At 46.3% G+C, this 21,184-nt stretch overlaps 12 protein-coding genes and 1 non-coding gene across 13 annotated transcripts; 10 read left to right on the forward strand and 3 right to left on the reverse strand.

Annotated features, from left to right (window-relative positions):
* Window positions 1-61: 61 nt before the first annotated feature.
* Window positions 62-2,218, forward strand: FPOAC1_005725 (uncharacterized protein; the record flags this gene model as incomplete). The annotated part of the gene is made up of 1 exon (XM_044850242.1): window positions 62-2,218. One exon carries the CDS (start codon window positions 62-64, stop codon window positions 2,216-2,218), a length of 2,157 nt encoding a protein of 718 aa, XP_044708952.1.
* A 253-nt stretch (window positions 2,219-2,471) lies between these two features.
* On the reverse strand, window positions 2,472-3,246 carry FPOAC1_005726 (uncharacterized protein; the record flags this gene model as incomplete). The annotated part of the gene is made up of 2 exons (XM_044850243.1): window positions 2,472-2,596; window positions 2,652-3,246. The coding sequence occupies 2 exons, from the start codon at window positions 3,244-3,246 to the stop codon at window positions 2,472-2,474; spliced, it is 720 nt and encodes a 239-aa protein (XP_044708953.1).
* Window positions 3,247-4,039: 793 nt separating this feature from the next.
* On the forward strand, window positions 4,040-5,233 carry FPOAC1_005727 (uncharacterized protein; the record flags this gene model as incomplete). Its single annotated transcript, XM_044850244.1, has 1 exon — window positions 4,040-5,233. The coding sequence occupies one exon, from the start codon at window positions 4,040-4,042 to the stop codon at window positions 5,231-5,233; it is 1,194 nt and encodes a 397-aa protein (XP_044708954.1).
* Window positions 5,234-5,584: 351 nt separating this feature from the next.
* On the forward strand, window positions 5,585-6,100 carry FPOAC1_005728 (uncharacterized protein; the record flags this gene model as incomplete). Its single annotated transcript, XM_044850245.1, has 1 exon — window positions 5,585-6,100. The coding sequence occupies one exon, from the start codon at window positions 5,585-5,587 to the stop codon at window positions 6,098-6,100; it is 516 nt and encodes a 171-aa protein (XP_044708955.1).
* A 933-nt stretch (window positions 6,101-7,033) lies between these two features.
* Window positions 7,034-7,510, forward strand: FPOAC1_005729 (uncharacterized protein; the record flags this gene model as incomplete). Its single annotated transcript, XM_044850246.1, has 1 exon — window positions 7,034-7,510. The coding sequence occupies one exon, from the start codon at window positions 7,034-7,036 to the stop codon at window positions 7,508-7,510; it is 477 nt and encodes a 158-aa protein (XP_044708956.1).
* A 728-nt stretch (window positions 7,511-8,238) lies between these two features.
* Window positions 8,239-9,093, forward strand: FPOAC1_005730 (uncharacterized protein; the record flags this gene model as incomplete). Its single annotated transcript, XM_044850247.1, has 1 exon — window positions 8,239-9,093. The coding sequence occupies one exon, from the start codon at window positions 8,239-8,241 to the stop codon at window positions 9,091-9,093; it is 855 nt and encodes a 284-aa protein (XP_044708957.1).
* A 384-nt stretch (window positions 9,094-9,477) lies between these two features.
* Window positions 9,478-9,559, forward strand: FPOAC1_005731. Its single transcript has one exon. It is a non-coding gene; the product is annotated as a tRNA-His (tRNA).
* A 781-nt stretch (window positions 9,560-10,340) lies between these two features.
* Window positions 10,341-11,342, forward strand: FPOAC1_005732 (uncharacterized protein; the record flags this gene model as incomplete). The annotated part of the gene is made up of 1 exon (XM_044850248.1): window positions 10,341-11,342. One exon carries the CDS (start codon window positions 10,341-10,343, stop codon window positions 11,340-11,342), a length of 1,002 nt encoding a protein of 333 aa, XP_044708958.1.
* Window positions 11,343-11,726: 384 nt separating this feature from the next.
* Window positions 11,727-13,466, reverse strand: FPOAC1_005733 (uncharacterized protein; the record flags this gene model as incomplete). The annotated part of the gene is made up of 2 exons (XM_044850249.1): window positions 11,727-13,169; window positions 13,236-13,466. 2 exons carry the CDS (start codon window positions 13,464-13,466, stop codon window positions 11,727-11,729), a joined length of 1,674 nt encoding a protein of 557 aa, XP_044708959.1.
* Window positions 13,467-13,933: 467 nt separating this feature from the next.
* On the forward strand, window positions 13,934-15,513 carry FPOAC1_005734 (uncharacterized protein; the record flags this gene model as incomplete). Its single annotated transcript, XM_044850250.1, has 3 exons — window positions 13,934-13,992; window positions 14,043-14,473; window positions 14,585-15,513. 3 exons carry the CDS (start codon window positions 13,934-13,936, stop codon window positions 15,511-15,513), a joined length of 1,419 nt encoding a protein of 472 aa, XP_044708960.1.
* Window positions 15,514-15,787: 274 nt separating this feature from the next.
* On the forward strand, window positions 15,788-16,876 carry FPOAC1_005735 (uncharacterized protein; the record flags this gene model as incomplete). Its single annotated transcript, XM_044850251.1, has 1 exon — window positions 15,788-16,876. The coding sequence occupies one exon, from the start codon at window positions 15,788-15,790 to the stop codon at window positions 16,874-16,876; it is 1,089 nt and encodes a 362-aa protein (XP_044708961.1).
* Window positions 16,877-17,280: 404 nt separating this feature from the next.
* Window positions 17,281-19,505, reverse strand: FPOAC1_005736 (uncharacterized protein; the record flags this gene model as incomplete). The annotated part of the gene is made up of 4 exons (XM_044850252.1): window positions 17,281-17,370; window positions 17,421-18,541; window positions 18,598-19,019; window positions 19,066-19,505. The coding sequence occupies 4 exons, from the start codon at window positions 19,503-19,505 to the stop codon at window positions 17,281-17,283; spliced, it is 2,073 nt and encodes a 690-aa protein (XP_044708962.1).
* A 559-nt stretch (window positions 19,506-20,064) lies between these two features.
* Window positions 20,065-20,704, forward strand: FPOAC1_005737 (uncharacterized protein; the record flags this gene model as incomplete). Its single annotated transcript, XM_044850253.1, has 3 exons — window positions 20,065-20,132; window positions 20,504-20,596; window positions 20,653-20,704. The coding sequence occupies 3 exons, from the start codon at window positions 20,065-20,067 to the stop codon at window positions 20,702-20,704; spliced, it is 213 nt and encodes a 70-aa protein (XP_044708963.1).
* Window positions 20,705-21,184: the final 480 nt, after the last annotated feature.

The following is a 21,184-nucleotide window of genomic DNA, read 5'->3' on the forward strand; positions in this document are numbered from 1 at the left end:
CATGTCAGATCTCGCTTTTACACAAAGTCGCGCCAAGTAAATAATAACATATCAAGACCCGATGAACCAGTCAGAAAGGCCATCAGCTGGCGCTCATCAACGACTCGGCTTCAGGCGAAAGCGACAACAAGTCGGACGAGCCTGCGATGGTTGTAGGCTCCAGCGGATAAAATGCGACGATAGCGCCCCGTGTCTAAACTGCCGCACCCGTGGCAGAGACTGCAGCAAAAATAGTGTATCGCTAGTCTCAACTCTTCCTCAAGCGCAAGACGAGATTGACAAGCTGAAGCGAAGGGTCAAAGAGTTGGAGTCTGAACTCTCACAAGCACGCAGTAACGGAACGTCGCCCATTGTACAAGCACAAGAGCCAACGCCACCCAGTAGCTCACCCTCTCTTGCGCAACCAGTAACCCAAGAGGCCATCAAAATAAAATCGTGGGATGGCGTCTATCTTCGGCCAGCACGGTCTCCCCATAGTGCGTGGTTTGGACCGTCTTCACTTTACTTTTTTACACATCGGCTCAGTACATTTCTGAGCACCCAGGCTGAGCACATGCTCATTCATCTGGCGAGTAATCTGGAGTTACGCGAGCAGCCGACAGTAGCCCAGGATTCTTCACGACTCCTGGCACCATTGAATGGGACTCACGATGAGGCCTTTTATTTGACACCGATACAAGAGGAGTATTTTCTCAGTCTCTATTGGGAAACCTACCACACGTCGCTATATGCTATAATTAATGAGGCGAGCTTCAAAGCACACGTTCAGTCACTATATGTCAATGTACCACCAGGGCTCCCCAGAAAGCAATCAGCACTTTTGGATATCATCATAGCTATGTGTATGCAGTATCACGTCTCTTCTCGGCCAGCTGGCAAGGAAACGTGTATTGTAGAAGACAATGACGCTACTCTAGCTGGTAGATGGTATTATAGGCGAGCCCAGACTCTCCTGGCCTGTGAGGTCGAGAGCCCCTCCCTATCAACTCTACAATGCCATTTACTATGTGGTGTATATGTCTGTGTCGGATCTTTCCATAATATGGCTGACAGTATCTGTTCTCTCGCTGTCCGGACTGCCTATATGCTGGGTCTTCATCTGGAACCACCATCGACATTGCCCTCATGCGAGAGGGAGCTTCGAAGACGTCTATGGTGGTCTGTCTTTGAACTAGACACTAAAGTTGGCATCAAAGTCGGCCGCCCATTTCTTGTCCGCACTACACACATGATGCCCCAATTGCCTCGAGACAACCTTGCGGCAGCTATTGAGTCGGGGTCGACTTTTGCTCCTATTGGAGACAATACTACTTGGCTAAGCTTCAGCCTACAAAGATTCAAACTTTACCAGACTGCGCGAGAGCTCAATCTGTCCTTCTATGGCCACGAGCTAAAATTGAAAGATGGAGACTCGTTCTATAATGACAATGACGCCATGGATGAACTTGCTGTGGGCTGGGGTCCACAAACAAGAACCTTTACCGAGTGGACTACACAGGTTCCTCATCCTCTGAAGAACAGACGCAAGAATGGCGTTCCGTTCTCTTGTGATGGTTCAATACTCGATCTTGAACAATATGCACCCATCTGGCTGCAAAGACAACGATTATGTCTCGAGCTGGAGTATAATCATCTTTGCATCAGCCTTCACCGTCCCTTTATATCATTTTCACTCCATCAAGGAATTAATACAATCGCAATGGCTGTCAAGTGTGCTCAGCATGCAATAGAGCTGACCAATATCACACATCAGGCACTTACCATGACGACTGTACTCCATGGGTGGCACGAGGCCTTTCAGTGGCAGTGGAGTGCAGCCATGACGCTTGTGGGATTCGTAATGGCAAATACACAACATCCTCTTGCGCCAACTGCCCGCAGATCTATACAATTGGCTGTTTCTGTGCTTGATACCTTTGCGCCAAGTTTTGACGCTGCGGCAAAAGCAGCCATTATTGTCCGGACATTACACACAAACATTGAATCTGTTATGACACAGTTCGAAGCGCAAACAGACAACTTTTCGGGGTCAGTTAATGAGAATCCTTTGCTGAACCGAGCCATCCCTTCACAGGAGGACGTTGATCAAGATGTTCCGAATCATTTTGATGGTGTTGAAAATGATTTCGACCTATTAGACATGACCATGAACGTTGATTTTTGGGCTGAACTAGACATGCTTTTGCCTGGAAACACTATCACATCATCACAGTCATGAGAGGAACTAGTAGCCATGTCTTGTTTAGCATCGAAAAGATAGACTATCTTGGCTCTCGTTCTGGCTCATCGCTTAGAATTTGTTCAAAATTGGTTAATAGATAAATGCTTTACAAATGATGGATCATATTTATTAGAAATACTACTCTACTCGAGTTATATAAATGATTGGAACTTGTTGGCTGTCATTCCTCATTCCTGGTAGCAGGTCCTACACCTCATCGCATGACGGGTAGAGTCGAGATACAAGCTGACTACACCGTCTCAAAAACAACCACTGCGGCTCGGGCAGTTGATGCAGCACTAGCAGGGTTCTGGCCAGTGACCAGGCGGCCATCAACAACATGAAAGTCGTCCCAAATACCAGGAGCACGTTCATCTTTGCAGCAGAAGTTAGTCTCTGGTCACCAACAAGCAACATCAAGGATACTTACAGACTGCACCGAGACGATCTGCAACTTCTTCAACCATCTCACGGTCCCAACTACGCAATTCCTCCATGATCTTCATCGTGATCTCGGCTTCGGTGGTGAAACCTGTGATTCTCTTTCCCTTGATGAGAGGCTCATTGGTAGTGGGATCAATGAGATTGGCAAAGATAGCTGCGCCATGACAAACAGAAGAGACAACTCCGCCATTTGACCACACTTGGGCAGCAATTCTCTGGAGAGATGTCGCGGTAGGGTAGTCGATCAAAGCTGCATGCCCAGCAGAAGCATAGAACAGTCCATACTTGGAAGGGTCCAGTTCTGACGCCTTGGTCATGTTATCAAGCTTCTTGCGGAAATCGCTGTTGGGGTTAGACCAGGTCGTCAAATCATCGCCGTTGAGAAATTCAGGTTGTTGGGAGAGCCAATCAGGAGTGTAGGTGCCGGTCTCAGAAGAAAAGTCTACCTCAAAGCCCGCGGCAGTGAGAATATTGTATGGATGAAGAGCTTCGGTGATAAATAGACCGGTGGTTTCTGTGCCTTGGAATAGGCTGGCCGAAGCAGATGTGACGCTGATGAGAGCACGACGGGGAAGCGACATTTTGGTTGGTTGGATACGAGTCGATTTCAAGTGATTATGGGGTTTAATGCAAAAGGTGAGAGCCTTTGAAAAATGTGGTGTTGGAATGTTTTGCTTATAGAATGTTTTAATTGCTTTATTATTGAGGTTTTTGCACTGACGATCAGAATCCTTTATATAGATTATGGGATGGGTAAGGACCATGTCCGTACAATAAATCACATAACATATATCAGCCTCCTCTTCAATTACCAACATCGTCGCAAGTGGTATCACATTGTTTTGCTGCAGCATGAGTTATTCCCATTGGGTTGAGTAGAGACAGTAAGTAAAAGTTGTAAACTACCCGAGAGCCTTTGACGTCATCATGGTAGCTCTTCTTATCTTATCTCGTCTCTGCTGACTCGGAATGTTCTGAATAATCTACGGAGATGGATGCTGTGGAGAATACTACAGCAGGAGATACTCCTATTGGATATCCAATTTGTCAGCTAGAGGAGTCTTTACGAGTGGCTCGGATATCACCGAATAAATCTTTTCTTCGACGGAGTCCCGGAGTTTTAAATCGAGTCATGCAATGTCATGACATAACCTTCCAATCACGTCTGAACCCACTTGCAAGATTGACCCTAGAGAAGACCTTGGAACATATTGTTGATCACTAATTAAGCTTTTCATTCTTGTGGATATAAGAAGACCCATAGTCCCAGTTCAACATGGCTTTCCATGTCCTCTCCAGCTTTGATCAATACATAAACAGCGATTTCCTTTGCTTTTCCTTTCATTATTACTTCAATCATAACAAGCCAGCAATATGACACTATCCAAGACAACACCGACTGTCTCTCCCGACAGCAAGCTGTTCAAGCCTATTCAGGTTGGCAATGCAAAACTTGACCACCGAATTGTTATGGCACCTTTGACTCGATACCGTAACGATGACAACCACGTCGCAAAACCCTTTGTCGAGCGTTACTATGCCGAGAGAGCCTCAGCTCCAGGTACCCTCGTCATCTCAGAAGCTACTGGTGTCTCAATGCAGGACACTGGAATGCGCCAGGGCCCAGCCTTTGTCACAGACGACCAAGTCGCTGCCTGGACAAAGGTCATTGCTGGTGTCCACGAAAAGAAGTCCTTCTGGGCGCAACAGATCTGGGGCCAAGGCCGAGCTTCTGATCCAGAATACCAGAAGGAACGTGGTTTCAAGTATCGCTCCTCCAGCGCTGTGCCAATTGAGGAGGGCGCGCCTGCACCTGAAGCCATGACCGAGGAGGAGATCCAAACCTTTATCCAGGATATGGTTGCTACTTCTCGGCGGGTCATCGACGCTGGCGGAGATATTGTCGAGGTTCACGCCGCTCACGGATACATTATCGATCAGTTCACAGCCGACTCTATTAACAAGCGAACCGACAAGTGGGGTGGTTCCACTGAGAACCGCGCTCGTCTTCTACTCGAAGTCGTCAAGGCTGTTTCTGCAGAGGTTGGCTCCGAACGAGTTGCTATTCGTCTGTCACCTTATGCTTCCTTCCAGGGCGCCGAGTCATCAGACATCAAGGAGCAATACACCTACATCATCAACGAGCTCAAGAAGATCGGCCGTCTTGCTTATCTCTCGTTGGTTGAAGCACGTGGTGATCCTGCCAAGCTGCTCGCTCCCGATCAAGACCCTTCAGCGGATTCCAAGACACTCGACTTCATCTTGGAAATCTGGGACAACAACTCGCCCGTAATTGTTGCCGGTAACTACAGCCCCGAGTCAGCTGCCGAGGCTCTTGACGGACACTACAGCAAGTGGGATGTTCTCGTTGCTTTCGGTCGACACTTTATTGCCAACCCCGACTTTGTTTGGAGGGTCAAGCATGGCGTTGAGTTGACCAAGTATGACCGCACCACTTTCTACGTCCGTGGTTCAGAGATTGGCTATGTTGATTATCCTTTCTCTCAAGAATATGTTAACGAGCAAAGAGCATGGGCCGTTAAGAACTTGAAGATGCACGCCAAGTAAAGCCCCATATTTGGACATGCGAGATGGGGTATCGATGTTTCGAAAGCTATCGACCGGGGATGTTTTACACGATTGATGACATGATAAAGATAGACGAATTATAGACATATTAAATAGAAGAAATACAAAATGTCAATATGAAGTTCAAGAACATTGTAATTTGTGAAACTCTGTGTTCGTGACCCCAAGAAATGGGAGATTGATAAGAGCGTGAAGGGCGTGATTGACAGATTTTACGCATATAACAACGTCATCTCTCCCCCATCCCCATCCATAGAAATAAATCCCAGTTCCTTTCACCCATCATTACTCGTCAAGATAAATATACATCCAATCCAAAACATAATCATCATGGCTGCAAAACTACTCCTGGAAGGCGGATGTCTTTGTGAATCCATTCGCTATAAGATAACCTTTCCTGAACACCACGATCTTTCCAAAGACACTCTAGGCTGCATTTGTCAATGCACTCAGTGCCGCAAACAGACTGGCAGTTTCTTTCTGGCAACACTCACCGTCCCTGTCGCAGCCATACAATGGCAAGGCGATTCCGAGAGCAGAATCAAACGTTTCAACAAGACAGAGAACATTGACAGAGGCTTCTGCGGTACATGCGGGTCGTTCCTGTTCTGGTACCCGCGGGGAAAGGATATAAGCATCGCCACTGGAAGCCTCGATCCTCTTTACTTGCTTGGTGCAGGCGCAGGCAACGCGGACGATCGCATCCCAAATGATGGTTTGGCGGGACAAATATTCAGCGGATGGTTCAATGTTGAGTTCTGTGAGAGTGAAATTAAGGGCATTACAGACGACATGCCAGTGCTTCAGAAGGGAAAGAGATGTCAGGGTGACAGCTCGAAGGTTTGAGAATGTGGTCTTGAACAGTAGTTGGTACTTTCGTTAATTGAAAACCAGAGAAACAATCACGTTTTTAAATTCTTCAATCAGCCCTTAGTTTGTCTCTTAAGAACTTTGCCCCGTTATATCATCATCTGGACTCTCGTGAAGATGTTGTAGAGGCCCTACATGGGCTCTGTGATATATGCCACCAGGCCACGTAGATCGAGAAGAATAGTGTACCATATTATATTTTTGGATAATAATGAAGCGAGGTTTGAAATCATATATCCTTCTAGGTCAAGCTAGGTTGACATGATCTTCTACGTGTGGTTGAGACAGTAGGCTTTTATTTCAGACAATGTTATTGTGCATAGATTAAATCCCAATTCCTTCTCTGCAGGCATTGAGTTGTTAACAATACTGATTGACCTAATGTCTTAAGTTCAAACCATCCAATATGCTGTATTGGTCGTTCAGAATCGTCAGCCGAGGACGATAATGTCCCAACTTGGTGCGTATTATGGCAAAAGGGTAGTGAAAGCATTGTGTTAGGTCAATGAGAGTTGTGCGCAATGCGTACATGCGATATCAGACTAGGCATCATGGCGTTTGGAGCATCAAAGCGATTCTGTTCAGAATCTCTTGCTAATTATCTAACTGTACGGGATTGGCGTTTTGCTTTGTTCTCACGAACAACGAAAAGATCCTGTATAACCTAGATATCTTTTGTTTCCCACAACTTATAGAGCAACAATGGGTTACAAAGACCAGGGAGACATTGTTGAATATGGAGGTTCTTTGTTCTAACCCCTATATAGTATCCAGAATCGCTGCAGAAGCAACAATTTCCAAATCGAGAAGCATCCTTCTATTTTCTGAAGCGATCATCACAGCACAAATCTGTCCATTCTACTGCTAAAACATTTCCAGTTCACAGACGTTCCAGACATCAATCTCAAAATGTCGTCCCAAAATCTTTACGTGGCTACTTGTAAGGACCGCGGCACTGGTGGTGCTCGTCACTGGATCCTTATCATGGCTGAAGAGGGCTATTTACAAGCAACTTGGTACCATTCGACTGGTGGGCCAACCCAAGGTAAGCCTTACAGTGCTGTGATCGAAAACAAGCGATTCAGAAGCCATGGAATTGAGAAGTGCGACTTCATTGGCCAGATCTCTTCCAAGGACAAAAATAAGATCAAGTCTGCTGCCCAGAGAACTCCTGCACGTTTCTGTCAGAGGTGGGTCGTCAATGTTCTTGGGGCCCTTGAGAAACGAGGTATCGTTCCTGAGGGGACTTGGTCTGATTGGTTAGCTGCCATGGAGGTCGATCCCTACTCCGAAGATGGCGCTCCGGTTTGCGAATCAAGCAGTGACGATGATGGCTCTGATTTCAGCTCCATTAACAGTTCCTTCTCTGAGGATTTCAAGAACTAATCTCGCATGAGAACACTCGCAGTGAGAACACACAAACGGTTTAGGCTGAAAGTGTGTGAGGTCCCGTGCTTTTGGAGTTGGGGACGCTGGTAAGTTGAGTTTTCCTTTGTTGCACGAGCCGTTAGGCTGTGGGTAGACAAAATATTGATTGCGCTTGCGGGCGAGCACATGTCTTTGTTCTGTTGGTAAAATGAGGGTAGGTTGCACGGCGTTGGCGTTCTTCTTTATCCAGTTAGACAGGATTGGTATTTGGTAAAAAATGCAAAAACATGTGGTATGAATCCATGGGCAAATACCCAATTTTTCCAAGATATAAAAATATTATTTGTCCCTCGTGCTTATGTTAATATAGAAGCTGCAAGGTATTTCCCTTGCCAGAACCTCTATGTAGAAGATGTAAGGATATGATTGACCATGTTACCCCGTGCTCCGTAAAACAACTGAATTGTTGAAGTTTTCGTAGTGCAAGCCAACCAGTCTTTGTTCGGTCGAGTTTGTGGCACCATCAATCGGATATGTACTTGTTAGGTAGGGCCCCAAAAAGGTGCAAGTATGTATCCGAAGCAAACAGCATGATAACAAAGCGTACATTTTCGTAGCTTAATTGTTCTTCTTCTCACGCTGTTGGTTACTATCCAGGTTGCTGCCTTAGGCTCTGCGGTTATAAGTGAAATACCATCTTCTGATCACTACACACACATTTCGTTCCTTCAACATCACCATCCATCATGAGTACGACGAGCCCTTACATCGTCGAGCCCATTGGGCCTCACACCCACAGTCTAATTCTTCTTCACGGCCTTGGCTCAAACGGTAAGAAGTTTGGCCGCGAGCTTATTGAAACAGGCATCTCCTCTGATGGCAAATCATTGCCCGACCTTCTACCTGGTGCAAGATTCATCTTTCCGACTTCAAAGAAAAGTCGCTCAATCGCCTTCCGCCGGGCGAGATTGACCCAGTGGTTCAACATTGCTTCACTGGACGACCCTTCTTATCGCAACCAATCGCAACTCCAAGGCATGGAAGAGTCATCACGCGAAATCTTTCGTCTCATCAACCAAGAACGCGAGAGAGTACCAGACAAAAACATCATTTTGGGCGGGATCAGCCAAGGAGGCGCTATGGGCTTTATGTGCCTGCTAGCAATGGAATTTTCTCTCGGAGGATACATCGGAATTAGCAGCTGGCTTCCCTTTGCTGCCGAAATCGAAAGCTTGGATAACGACTCTGACGACACGTCCTTTTCTGACGAGGATGATAACCCATTTGCTGTTTCTGACAACGGAGACGGCTCAGGCAACAAAAGTGCCCAAGTCCATGACTACGCCAGAGATCTCTTATATATGGAAACGGGGGACTCATCGAATGTGGGGTCACTATCAACACCTGTATTTCTCGGCCACGGAGAAGCAGACGAGAAGATCAAGCCTGAACTTGGCGAGGGGGCGTGCCGCATCCTGCGCTCAGTTGGATATGATGTACGTTGGAAAGGCTATGCTGGACTGGGTCACTGGTACAAGGTTCCGGATGAGATCGACGATATCTTGGATTTCATTAGAGAAAAGGTTGGATGGTCATTGTAGCCATAATGGAGAGCAGAATATGACATAGCATGGGGTCTGTGGAAGTTCAGTCACTAGTCTCTTATAGAAAGACCAGATTACTAGGTTCAATGCAGTAACTTGTTGAACTACTTATGCTTTCTTCCCGAATCTTTGATCGTGAGCCTGTAATGATGGATAGGTCGTGTCAAGTGCAATAATGACCACCACTGTCCATCCACGTATGAGAATTACTACTGAGCAACACTGCTGGCAGTATCAATTAAACCACAAGGTATCTCACTTCCTATTGGCTCTAGCATGCACTCGTCGTTGTCTGGTGAAGAAGTCTAATGGCTGGTCAAGCTGTGGGTCAAGCATCCATGATGTGGAATAAGTGACCAGGGTTGCATCAATCAGAAAAAAGCCGTCATCGTATAGGGGTCAGTACATCAGTTTGTGGATTTTCGAATCACTGAAAACGCAAGTTCGAGTCTTGCTGACGGCAAAACACCTGAGAATCATTTCTTTTTGCTTTTCGAAGCCCATAATATTACAGATCTCAATCGTGACAACTTCCTACACAATCTTTTTTTTAACTCAATTTTAACAGAGGACACTGCCAATGACCAGGTTCAACCCGAACTAATTTTTGACTCGGAGGCGTAGTGATATGGTAGAAAGTAGGCAGGCTGAACATCAAGAATAAACAAATTTTCCGTGTGTGTGAAGTGACCTTTTATTGAAACCCTGGTCTAGAGCAACTTTTCCGTACTTGAAGGATCTACTACGTGGATAATTAGAGTATCCCAGCGGTGGCTTCGTAAATAGAGTATGTGCAAGGTAACGAGTTCACCCGTGTTCTAAAGTAATTTCGTCAACACCAACGTTGAGACATTGACTAATCCAAATACAATTCGGGCCTTACACTAATCCTCGCAAACAGTCAATAATGTGTTTTTGCATGTTTGTTTTGTCTTAGACATCTGATTAAGGTGTAGTCAAGCAGCAGATATTCCGTTTTAGGTGGAGAATCTGGATGCATCAACAGCCAAGACCTCGATGCCAGAAGCGTCTCTTTCAATCTCGTCCGATCTCAACATCTTGGGTGCGATTGGCTTGTTCATATTTTTATTGTTCACCCTATACAGCGGTTCACGTTGCTATGCAGAGCTATGGAAATACTTATAAAGACATACATACATCCGCGATATTCCCATTCACCAATCTCATACAATACTTAAACCAAGCTTCTCATACACCACACCATATCGAATCTTTATCTCATCATGAAGGCTTCCATTATCATCTCGACGTCTGTCTTTGCCAGCACCGCTGTTGCTCGACTGTACAAACGTGATGAGATCGCCGCCCGCCCCTCGGGAACAGGAGACGATGGGGCAGAAGAGACTTTATCTACAGACACAGCGGCACCATCGGCGGTCGGCACCGAGACATCTTCAACTAGTGCAAGTCCCTCAATCCCTTACACATACGACTGTGTGAGTGAGTGCAGTAGTGATTACGATACATGCCGCACAGCTCCTGGTGCCAACATGTCCACTTGTGCAGCTCAGTATGCTGGATGTCTTGGCTACAATCCCTTTGAGGGAGGGTCACTCGTTACACCCACCGCTTGTTCTGTCCCTGCATCCGACACACCAAAGCCTACCCAATCTAGCACAAGCGACTGCGTGACTGGGTGTAACAATGACTACAACAAATGCCGCACAGCTCCCAGTGCCAATATGTCCACTTGTGCAGCCCAGTACGCTGGATGTCTTGGCTACAACCCCTTTGAAGGAGGATCGCTTATCACTCCTACTGCTTGTTCTGATAAAGCTGAGCCTACTCAATCGAACACAGACGAGTGTGTCAATGAATGCAACAGCGACTACGATAAATGTCGCACGGCTCCTGGTGCCAACATGTCCACCTGTGCAGCTCAGTACTCCCAATGCCTTGGGTACAGCCCTTTTGATGGAGCTGGGTCGCTCGTCACACCTACCGCTTGTTCTGACAAATCTGGACCTACTCAGACAGACACAAGAGCGGCCCAGTCATCCGTGGCTTCACAGTCTCCTCCGCCTCAGCAAGACACGACAATGCAGGGAACTGAAACCTACCAACAGCCTATCGTTACCTGCACTTCCGACATGTGCACCCAACCTACCATGACTGATCACGAAGCCCCACCGGTGATGACCGAGTCGCCTGTCGTGGTTGACGCTGCTGGGAATCTTCGACCTTGGATGACATTCATGGCATTGGCGGCGCTAGCGTTACTATAAGGCTTCATTCAGGTTCTGGAACAACTTAGCGCGTGTGTCATAGCAGTGCTGCCATCACCCTGTCAATTGTGACACAGCCAGGTCCATATTATATCAGAAATTATATCATTAGTAATAGCCCTCCCCAGGACATCAAATAATAAGAACTAGTTTTTGTTTTCTAATTGTCCTTGTTGTGACTTGAAAATGAAAACCTTAGTGTCGGAGCAGAAGGGTAAAGGGTTTTGTCTCTTGGGCCATACACAGTCTAACATTTCGTGCATTTCGCGGGAGACATTGCAAGAGTTTCATTATTATTAAAATTCAAATATGTCGTAATGTAATATATTCGTCTTTAAAATGCGGTAATATGAAGATTATATGTTTAAAATTGGCTCTAGTGTCTCAGTCCTCAAACTGCTGGTTTCCGCGATCTTGACTCTTCAAGTCAATCTCAGCAATGAACATCGAAGCCAACAAACCCACTGCGCCGAATCCTGTCATAGTATAGAAGATGGTTCTAAAGGATGTGAGATAAGCGCTTAGTACATCGTTTAAAGTGCTCTGAGGAATATTCAAAGAAGGAAGTTCTTTGATAAACGCGACAGCCCTCGTAGAATCAGCAAGAGGCGCCAGTGGTCCTTCAAGTTGGACAGAGCTTGATGCGATTGTCTTTGCAAAGACTGTATTAAAAACCGCTGAGGCAATGGTCAGCCCGATCAAGCCGCCGAACATGCGAATAGTAAAGAACTGGCCGATGGCCACACCTGTATCATCCGCTTTCTGGACACTGGCCTGCATTGGCAGAAGCTGAAGACGTAGCAGAGCGACACCTGTTCCCCAAATCACCGGTAGTCCGAGGAGCATGGACGAAGAGGAGTCGATTTGAAAAAGAGCCAAGATACCAGTACCTAGAAGTAGCAAAGCCCATGAAAGCCGCAGGAGCCAGGTGTAGCCACCGAACAAAGGCACCATCATCATCGAGAAGACAGCGATGACAACGCTGGTGATGGAAGTGGGTAACAAGAAGACAGCTGACTTGATTGCTGTTTCCAAGTAAACGGCTTGGTATGTTAGCGGCAGATATTGAAGTAATGAAACAAGGATAGCGCCATGCATGAAGCCGCCGATCAATGTCATATTTGCTGTCTTGGAGTGGAAAAGCCGGTGAGGCATAATTGGAACCGCGGGTTTCGACTCATACCACACAAACACGGCGAGGACTACGACACCCAAAAGCATTGGAAGCAACGTTTGCCATGAGCTCCAGGGGAACAAAGATCCAGCCCAACTGAGAGGCAACACGATTATGGTGATGCCAGAAACGACCAAGCCCATGCCAACCCAGTCAAGACGTTCGACATTGCTCGCGTCAACTGTGATGGACCGCAACCTGAGGAAGAAGAACACTAAAGGTGCGCCAAAGCCGAGAATAGGCAGGTTCACCCATCCGATCCATCGCCAGCTGGTATATGTGGCGAAGAGTGCGCCAACAGAGGGACCAAGGATGTTTCCGACTGCGTTCGGGATGCCCATCAATCCGAGGTATGTAGATCGCTCTTCGAGTGTTGTCATGTCAGTGAGAATGACCTGAACGAGGACATCTATGCCTCCACCCCCGAAGCCTTGAAGCACGCGCCCAACAATGATAGTTTTCATATCTTGTGCAACAGCAAAGACTATTGACCCGATGAAAAAGAGGCCTATACATGCATAAAGCGGTGGCTTCCGGCCGAAAGCATCAGATATGCTTGCCCAGACTGGCTGCATTACCAGACCACATAGTGTGTACGAAAGGTTGGCCCAGAATGACTCCAAACTTGAACCATTGAGATCATTAGCTATGGACTATGAACATAATTAGTATGACGCGGGCTAGTGGTGGTTAGATTGATTTCGTGGTGAATTGCTTACCGGGAGAGCTATGCCAAGTGCTGTGGCATCAATCTGGAATACAAAGAGGATGGCGGCGAGACCAATGAAGGACAATTTGAAAGCCAATGATTTTTTCTGCTTCGGCTGACTCGGTTCGTTGTCCTGCACCACCTCTAGAGCTTGTCTTTGGGTTGAATTGTTGGGATCCTCTTCTGTCGCGAGTTTTACAGCTGCTGGCTGTTGGCTTGCAGCCACTGTAGAAATCTCCATGTCGCTTGTTCTAGAGTCAGTCACTACGTCGCCATTCGGTGAAGTAGCTGCCACGATCTCAGGTCAACTTCGTCTCTTGGTCGTACGCTTTGTTTTACTTTGTTATTTGTCGTTTATGATCTAAGATTACGAACGGAAGAGGCCTCCCTGAAATTGACCATAAAAGCAAAGTCTACTTACTCGGTACTCAAGGGGACGTGGATAACTGGAAGAAGGATTGTTATCCCTGCACAATAAAGGCCGATTACCCGTAGTCTAATGCTTGTGCAAAGATAGAAACCACCATCTATTGGCTGGCTATGGATGAGGTATGGGTCTAACATAGCATTATTAAATGCATAATACTTATGAAGGGAATGGAATGGATCCCCTGAGACGTCAGCTACTGTTAGCGCTTACTGCTTACTGTCTCCAATGATTGATCAACCAAACTTAGAAAATACTCAAAAACAACTTCAAATCATATGATGCTCAAGAAGACCAAGTCCAGCGCTCCGAGAAGACGGACTGGATGCCAAACCTGCCGGTCAGTGCAGTCGTCTTGGGCAAACTTAGATGCAACTAACATATAAGCAGGAAGAGAAGGATCAAATGCGATGAGACGCGGCCAGCTTGCACAAAATGCCTTCAGTCTGGTTGGAAATGTGATGGCTACACATCAAACGAAGTTTCGACAATCGCTCCCCATAAAGAGAGACTCTCAACACTGTCACCTCCCATCCCCTTGCTATCCATTACCAGCTATTCGATCCCCTTCAAGGTCCCTGGAAGCCAGAGAGACCGTCAACTGCTCCACTACTTTTGTGTTCAAGGAGCAACGGAGATTTCGGGCTTTCTCTCCTCCGACTTCTGGTCCGAGATTGTTCTTCGAGAAAGTCATCAAGACTCGGCATTACGACAAGCACTTGTTGCCATGAGTTCACTCCATTTAGACTACATCACTTCAGATCCAGCCGAAAGACAAGCTGCAAGTGTTGAGACGTTGGATAATTATGGCAAAGCCATTCGTACAATAAGGAAGAGGCTGACCCAACCATCGTCTGACACAACCAAAGTTGCACTTATTTGCTGCATAATATTTTATTGTTGTGAGAATACTTTAGGAAATCCCGATTCAGCTCAACAGCATCTAAACAATGGCCTCCAACTCTTGAAGTCCAGTTCAATGCACCCCGCGAAAGCGGAAAAGGATGACATTCGAGCGCTGAGGACAATTTTCGAGCGACTCGATATGCAAGCAAGCTTCTTTCAAGATGATCGCGTGCCAATTTTGAGTCTACCGGAATGGGAAAAACATAAACCAGACTATGATGCGCTGGTACCGAAAGCACGTTTCTCTACACTGCAGGAGGCTCACGAGAGTCTAGTCAAGTTACAGTCGTGGCTCTACAGTTTCATCGACCGGAATGTCGATTTCCACGATGCAGGCATTGAGTTCTTGAGTTCGGTTGTGCTAGATGAGAAAGCCGCGTTGGTGACAGCATACAATTCTTGGAGCTACGCATTCGAGAACTCTCAACTCACAGAAAAACACAACGATGACATTGTGTACGGTCGCAGATTCCTACTTGTCCATTTCCGTATCTGTCAGATGATAGTAGACTCTAAGTTCCCTATCAACGAAGAAGTATTTGGAGCATCACCAAATCCAGCTGCGCATCGAATATTGGACCTGGCAGAAACACTTCTTGACTATACGACTAAACTGAATTCTTCTCCAAACGCAACACAAACCCCTCGTCGAAACTTTTCGTTGGAAAGCGGAGTTGTTGCTCCGCTGTTCGCGTTGGCTTTCAAGTGTTCAGATGAGTCAGTGGCTACAAGAGCCGCACATATGCTTTCTATGTCGCAGAGAAGGGAAGGTCTGTACGATGCCCAAACTATGGCAATGATTCTCAATCATCTGAGAAGATCAAGAGATAAGGAGAGAAACGTGGAAACTGAGATTGAAAGCATCGATGTCACTGCCAGTGCCCTAGAGTATTATATACCAGGCGGCTATGAGGGCGGTGGAATAGATAAGCTACTCGCCTCGTTGAGTATATGATACGATGTATTCTAAGCTGCAGTTTTCAAGTAAAAGTGACATGTGATAAAGGCAGCCTTGTGAAACAAAGAAGAATATTGTGACTGGCTACTATGTCTTTAAAGCCAATTATATGGCATGATTAGAATACCGCCAATCATATGGACAGTTGTACAAATGTGTCAGGTTCAGTAAGCATTGTTGCCTAAGGCCTCATGCGGAGCTGAACATTGAATCGTGTCAGCTTTCAATCTTCCACATTCACTCATCTGAACAAACAAACATACATCTCACAATGGAGCCCACATCATACTCGCTACAAGATGTCGAAGAAATCATTCGCGTCTGTACGTATCACAGATATGAATTTGATGATCTTCTCGTTCGGACGCCAGACTCGAAGCTTCAGGCGCCATTTCTGCAACGTACATTCAACACACCGCTGTCCTCTAATCTTGGGGATCTAGATTGCCTTCCCAAAGAGGTCATGGTCATGATACTTGTGTATTTGGACATTGCTTCATATCTTCGGTTCCGCGCTGTCAATAACCGAGCACGAGATCTGGCAACGGACAATCGTGAATACAACCAAGTCGTGACACACGGATTAGCGGGGTTCAAAACGCTGCTCAGAGTACAGGCGGCACAGCTCTTCACCATACGTACCTACTATCAAGCCCTTATCAACCCTGAATGCTCCATGTGCGCATCTTTTGGGACCTTCATGTCTCTTGCCACCTGTGAGCGCTTCTGCTTCACATGCTTGGAGATCTCGGTGGATCTTCGTGTCTTGGCCATACCAGCCCCGAAAAGCTATTGCAGGGCAGTCAATCTATCAAGACGGGACATCGAGCGAGTGCTCGAGCCCAAACTACGAGTCGTATATGGGAAATACTCGTTAGTGTCATGGCCTAAAGTCAGGAAGCCAAGGTATCTGGTCCACGTCAACGATGTGTTCCGAAAATTACCTTTGCTCGGTCCCGACAAATCCATTCACTATTGGAACATGGGCTGCTTACCAGAACACCAATCTCACATGGATGTCTATCACCATCACTGTTATCGATACATGGCCAGTACAGCGTTTCCGTGGTTTGACCCCAGGCGAAACAAACTCGAGAGTGGACTGAGCTGCAAAGGATGTAACTTTCGTGTTGAACGGTATGTTGCTGCAAATCCTCACAGTGGGAGTCCGCCCTGGGGGTTTAATGACAGGGATCGAATTTACGCAGAGAAAGGATTTCTGCAACACTTCAAGTTATGTGAGCATGCAAAGGAGGTATGGGAATCAGCCCGAGAGCGTCAGGTCATCCCGGAGTCCAGATTCACGCTGGAAGGTGGTACTGTCGTCAACCAACGGTCGCGGCGCACACAGAACTGGTAGTATGCTTTGGAAAAGAATGATGAATTTTAGTATGTCTGTAATTTGGGAAGTAGGCGTTGGTACATCATCCATTGGGAAGGAAAGGACTTGTCCAACACGAGGAGCAAAGGTCAATGCGAAGCTGGTTGGTATTAATGACAGATATAATGAATGACGAACAAATCGAATTATTCATCTCTTCACACGTAGTCCTGTAATGATTAGTCTAGCTGACGAAAGAACAGCAAACATCGACAACTGCCTCATTTATGAGTATGAACTGAACGGGAATGGGGGTAGGGAACGGAAAATGAATAACAATTCTCAAGACTTTGCTTTCGCCAACAAGCGTAAAGCGATTCCCCAACTCGCCTTTCTCTCAACCAAGACTCCGTCCATCTCGCTACTGAATATTAAGCACCGGTTCAAGCCTGTTCCAAAGCCTTATTAATCTCCGTCTTGTATCGTGAGTTGATCGCACGTCGATTCAGCTTTTGCGTCGCAGTAACAAGACCCTGTTTCGATCATTAGCCGATATCCCTTCTCTGCTTCGAATAACACTTACACTTGCAGGAGTCCACTCCTCGGGGGTTATAACGACATCGGCCACAATTTCCATGCTCGACAAGCCAGCCCGTCTGCCAGTCGCTTGAAGATCTTTAAGCAAGGCCTGGCGTACCTTTTTATCAGTATAAATACTGTGTCCATCAACACCCAGGTCTTTAGCGATGCCAGCTAGAACATTCTCGTTGGGCATAACAACGGCGATAGGTCGAGCATGTAGAGAATCGGCGTATACCATGGCATTCATAACGCCTTGAGCACCGCGATAGATTGAATCGAGCTTTTCCAGAGCGACATATTCACCGCTCAGGAGTTTAACAATATTCTTTATGCGGTCGATGATTCGGAGATGCCCATCAGAGTCAAACTCTCCAACATCCCCAGTCTTGAACCAACCGTCTTCAGTAAAGCTTTTCTGTGTTTCTTCTTCATTCTCATAGTAACCCATCATGACGGCCGGTCCTTTAATCAATATCTCTCCCTGTGGGGTGTCCGCGTCTGCCGAGTAGCCGAATTCGGGAACCGACACCAGCTTGATTTCTGCAGAAGCTGGGACTGTGCCTATAGAGTGCAATGTGAATTCGAGAGGAGACCCCAAAGCACCAACTGCACAGGTTTCTGTGAGACCATAGCCTGTAAACATTGGAGCAAGAACCATGGACAGAAAGTGCTTTGTTGAGAGCGAAATTGGGCTGCCGCCATTGAAAAGAAATCTGATTTTACCACCAGTCATTTCGCGGACTTTTCCAAAGACGATCTTATCGAGCAGTAATGCACCAGGCAGATTGTGCTTTACCATGAAGCTTTTGTACGCAAAGGCACGCCAGAACAGAGTCTTAAGTAAAACACTGTTGTTTAATCTCGTCATGATGCCCTTTCTGATCGTCTCGTAGACTTGCGGCACACCAGGCATGACTGTAGGCTTCAGTGCCCTCATGTCTCCCTCGCAGTTTCTAACAGATGTATCAGAAACAGTTCGGGGGTTTCCGTAGCCAACCGTTCCTCCAAAGAACATGGCGAGGTTTTCGAGAGCCATCTCTAGAACGTGGGCAAGTGGAAGATAGGCGAGTAGAACATCTTCGTGTGTGACGCAGTCCGCGACGCATATATATAGTCCAGCAACTAAAATTTTGAGTCAACCATCATCTTCTTTCTGATGGAGTGTTTTCTTGACTTACCTCCTGCGACCAAATTTTTGTGAGCGATTCGCACACCTTTTGGAACTCCACCAGAACCCGAAGTGTACATAACACAATAAAGGTCGTCCGTCTTAGGAAACACCGGCTCTACCGGAGTACTTTTACCCAATTCAACGACTTCATTAAAGCTGACAACATTGAACCTTGGGTTCTCAGACTTAAAATATTCCACCATCTCGAGGCCACCAAATATAGATGACTCGTTGACAATGACAGTATGAACTTTCGACTTCTTCAAAGGCTCAGTCGCTGTTTTTAGCAGATAAGGGTCAATGTATATGACTTCAGCTTGACTTTGGAGAAGACTGTGTTCCAGGCCACTCTGTCCGAGGGAGTCATACGCTGTGACGATCGAGATAGATTGTGTAACACAGCTGTGGGATGTGGCTATCCATTGTGCACTAAGACAGTTAATCATTATACTCCAGATTTCATAGGTGGCAATACCTTGAAGACGCAAACAAGAACAACTTATTCCCGGGTTCCATTCCAAGCTTTCGCAATCCTGAGCCAAGCTGTAGGCAGTGTTGCTCATACTCTTTGTAGGTATAAAACGAGAACGGTGACAACTCGAAAAAGGTCCACTCCTTGTCCACAAGCTGTATCTTACCATCAACCTTTTTTTCGACTTGCGTTGTTTCTTTATGGAGCTTGATAAGCTTACGCCAGCCTACAGCTCTGCGGTCGGGATACAATCGCGCACTGCGACGAACAATGTCAAAAACGTTGTGGACATTGTCGGCGGGTCGTTCAATGAGACCATCGCGAGCTTGAGGGTGCCGGCGCGGAATAGTTTCGCCTGATTTTTTCTCATAGTCTGGTGTTTCGATAGTGAAAGGTGGTTTATGAACCTGATATAAGGGTGTTACCCCTGATGTATGTGCCATGATGTCAGGAAATCCGTGCTGATAACGGACTTCTATTGCTAGTGCGAAGTATGAGAAGTAGACACAAGATGGAAGCTAATCCAGGGATCAGGTGTTTATCAATAAGTGGGAATCAAAACCGAGATTTCACAAATAAAAGGTCCAAAGCTCGAGATTCGACTTTTTTGAGTAACAAAAGTCAGGCAATGAATGATAAGGAATGGATGGGCCAAGGTCAAAGTCCCAACAAAAATGAGTGGCGGGCCCGATCGTGTATGCACACGTATTCCATCAAGTCCGCCACGAACAACCCTAACAGAGCCGAGATTGTTGTCTCACCTCCGAACGTACCGGCGATTTTACATGTCACACCCATTGATGAACTGAACGGGCGAATTCTAGCGCTATTGAGAGTTGGCATGAATAAGCTACCGAAACATCCGCTCAAGGTCATCAACGAACCACGACCAAGTATGGATTGTTGGCTCTGCAACCGTAAGCTGACAGGCGATTCCTCAGAAATCTATCTGTTATGCTAATTCGTCAGTGCAAAAATCCATTCTTCCCATAGCTTTTTCACATGATGATTGCCATTCGTGAGCGACCACAAAAGTATTTTATGGCCTATCTGAAGTCTACCTTTCCGAGGTCCGCCACCGCAACTATAAACTAGATCCTTGATGCTGACTCCGTCATCCTAGGCACAGGCAAAGCCTCGGCCTAGGCATAATAGGTCTTCTTGCTAGGTCTCTTCTTCTTGCTAGGTCTCTTCTTCTTGCTAGGTCTCTTCTTCTTGCTAGGTCTCTTCTTCTTGCTAGGTCTCTTCTTCTTGCTAGGTCTCTTCTTCTTGCTAGGCCTCTTCCTTATAGGCCTCTTCCTTATAGGCCTCTTCCTTATAGGCCTCTTCCTTATAGGCCTCTTCCTTATAGGCCTCTTCCTTATAGGCCTCTTCCTTATAGGCCTCTTCCTTATAGGCCTCTTCCTTATAGGCCTCTTCCTTATAGGCCTTTTCCTTATAGGCCTCTTCCTCTTGCTAGGTCTCTTCCTCTTGCTAGGTCTCTTCCTCTTCCTTCTAGGCCTCTTCCTTCTAGGCCTCTTGCTGATTTCTTAAGGTACAGCCTCTTTTCTTCAGTGGCTTATAGGGCATTTTCTACTAACCTTATTTTAGCGTCTTTTTCGCTAGCCAATGGCGCGCCGAATTTCACTTTCTGGCCAATTAGAAGCTAATGCTAAGAGGAGGTTAGCCTCACTATAGAAAGGCAAAGCCAGAAGGAACTTATACACTTCGTGATGTGAATTTCCTTCAAGTGCGGCTTTGCCTAATAAGCTTATTATGTCCGAGTGACTAAATGTACTAAATAGTATTCCAGGTCAACTGAAAGGCACTACTTATTTCATCCAAATCGTATTTGTGTGAGATTAAGGTTGCTCCAAGAGCCCTATTTTTCGTGACGAAGCTGCATCTATCGATTTCGCATTAGACTTCGAGGGATACCCATATCAATTTCATTCAAATCAAGGCTAACATCGGATGAACTGTATTATCTATCATCCACAGCACCGACTATCCTAGGAAAGATAGACACTACTCATAAATCGTCACAGTGACGGTAGTAATAGATAACACCGCATCGTTTTGTTCTACGTGCTGGGCTACCCTCTTTTGTTGCATTTCGGCGACTGAGACTCAATGACCTACT

The sequence above is a fragment of the Fusarium poae genome, chromosome 2 (genome assembly GCF_019609905.1).
Source record: "Fusarium poae strain DAOMC 252244 chromosome 2, whole genome shotgun sequence".
Classification (NCBI taxonomy): Eukaryota; Fungi; Ascomycota; class Sordariomycetes; order Hypocreales; family Nectriaceae; genus Fusarium; species Fusarium poae.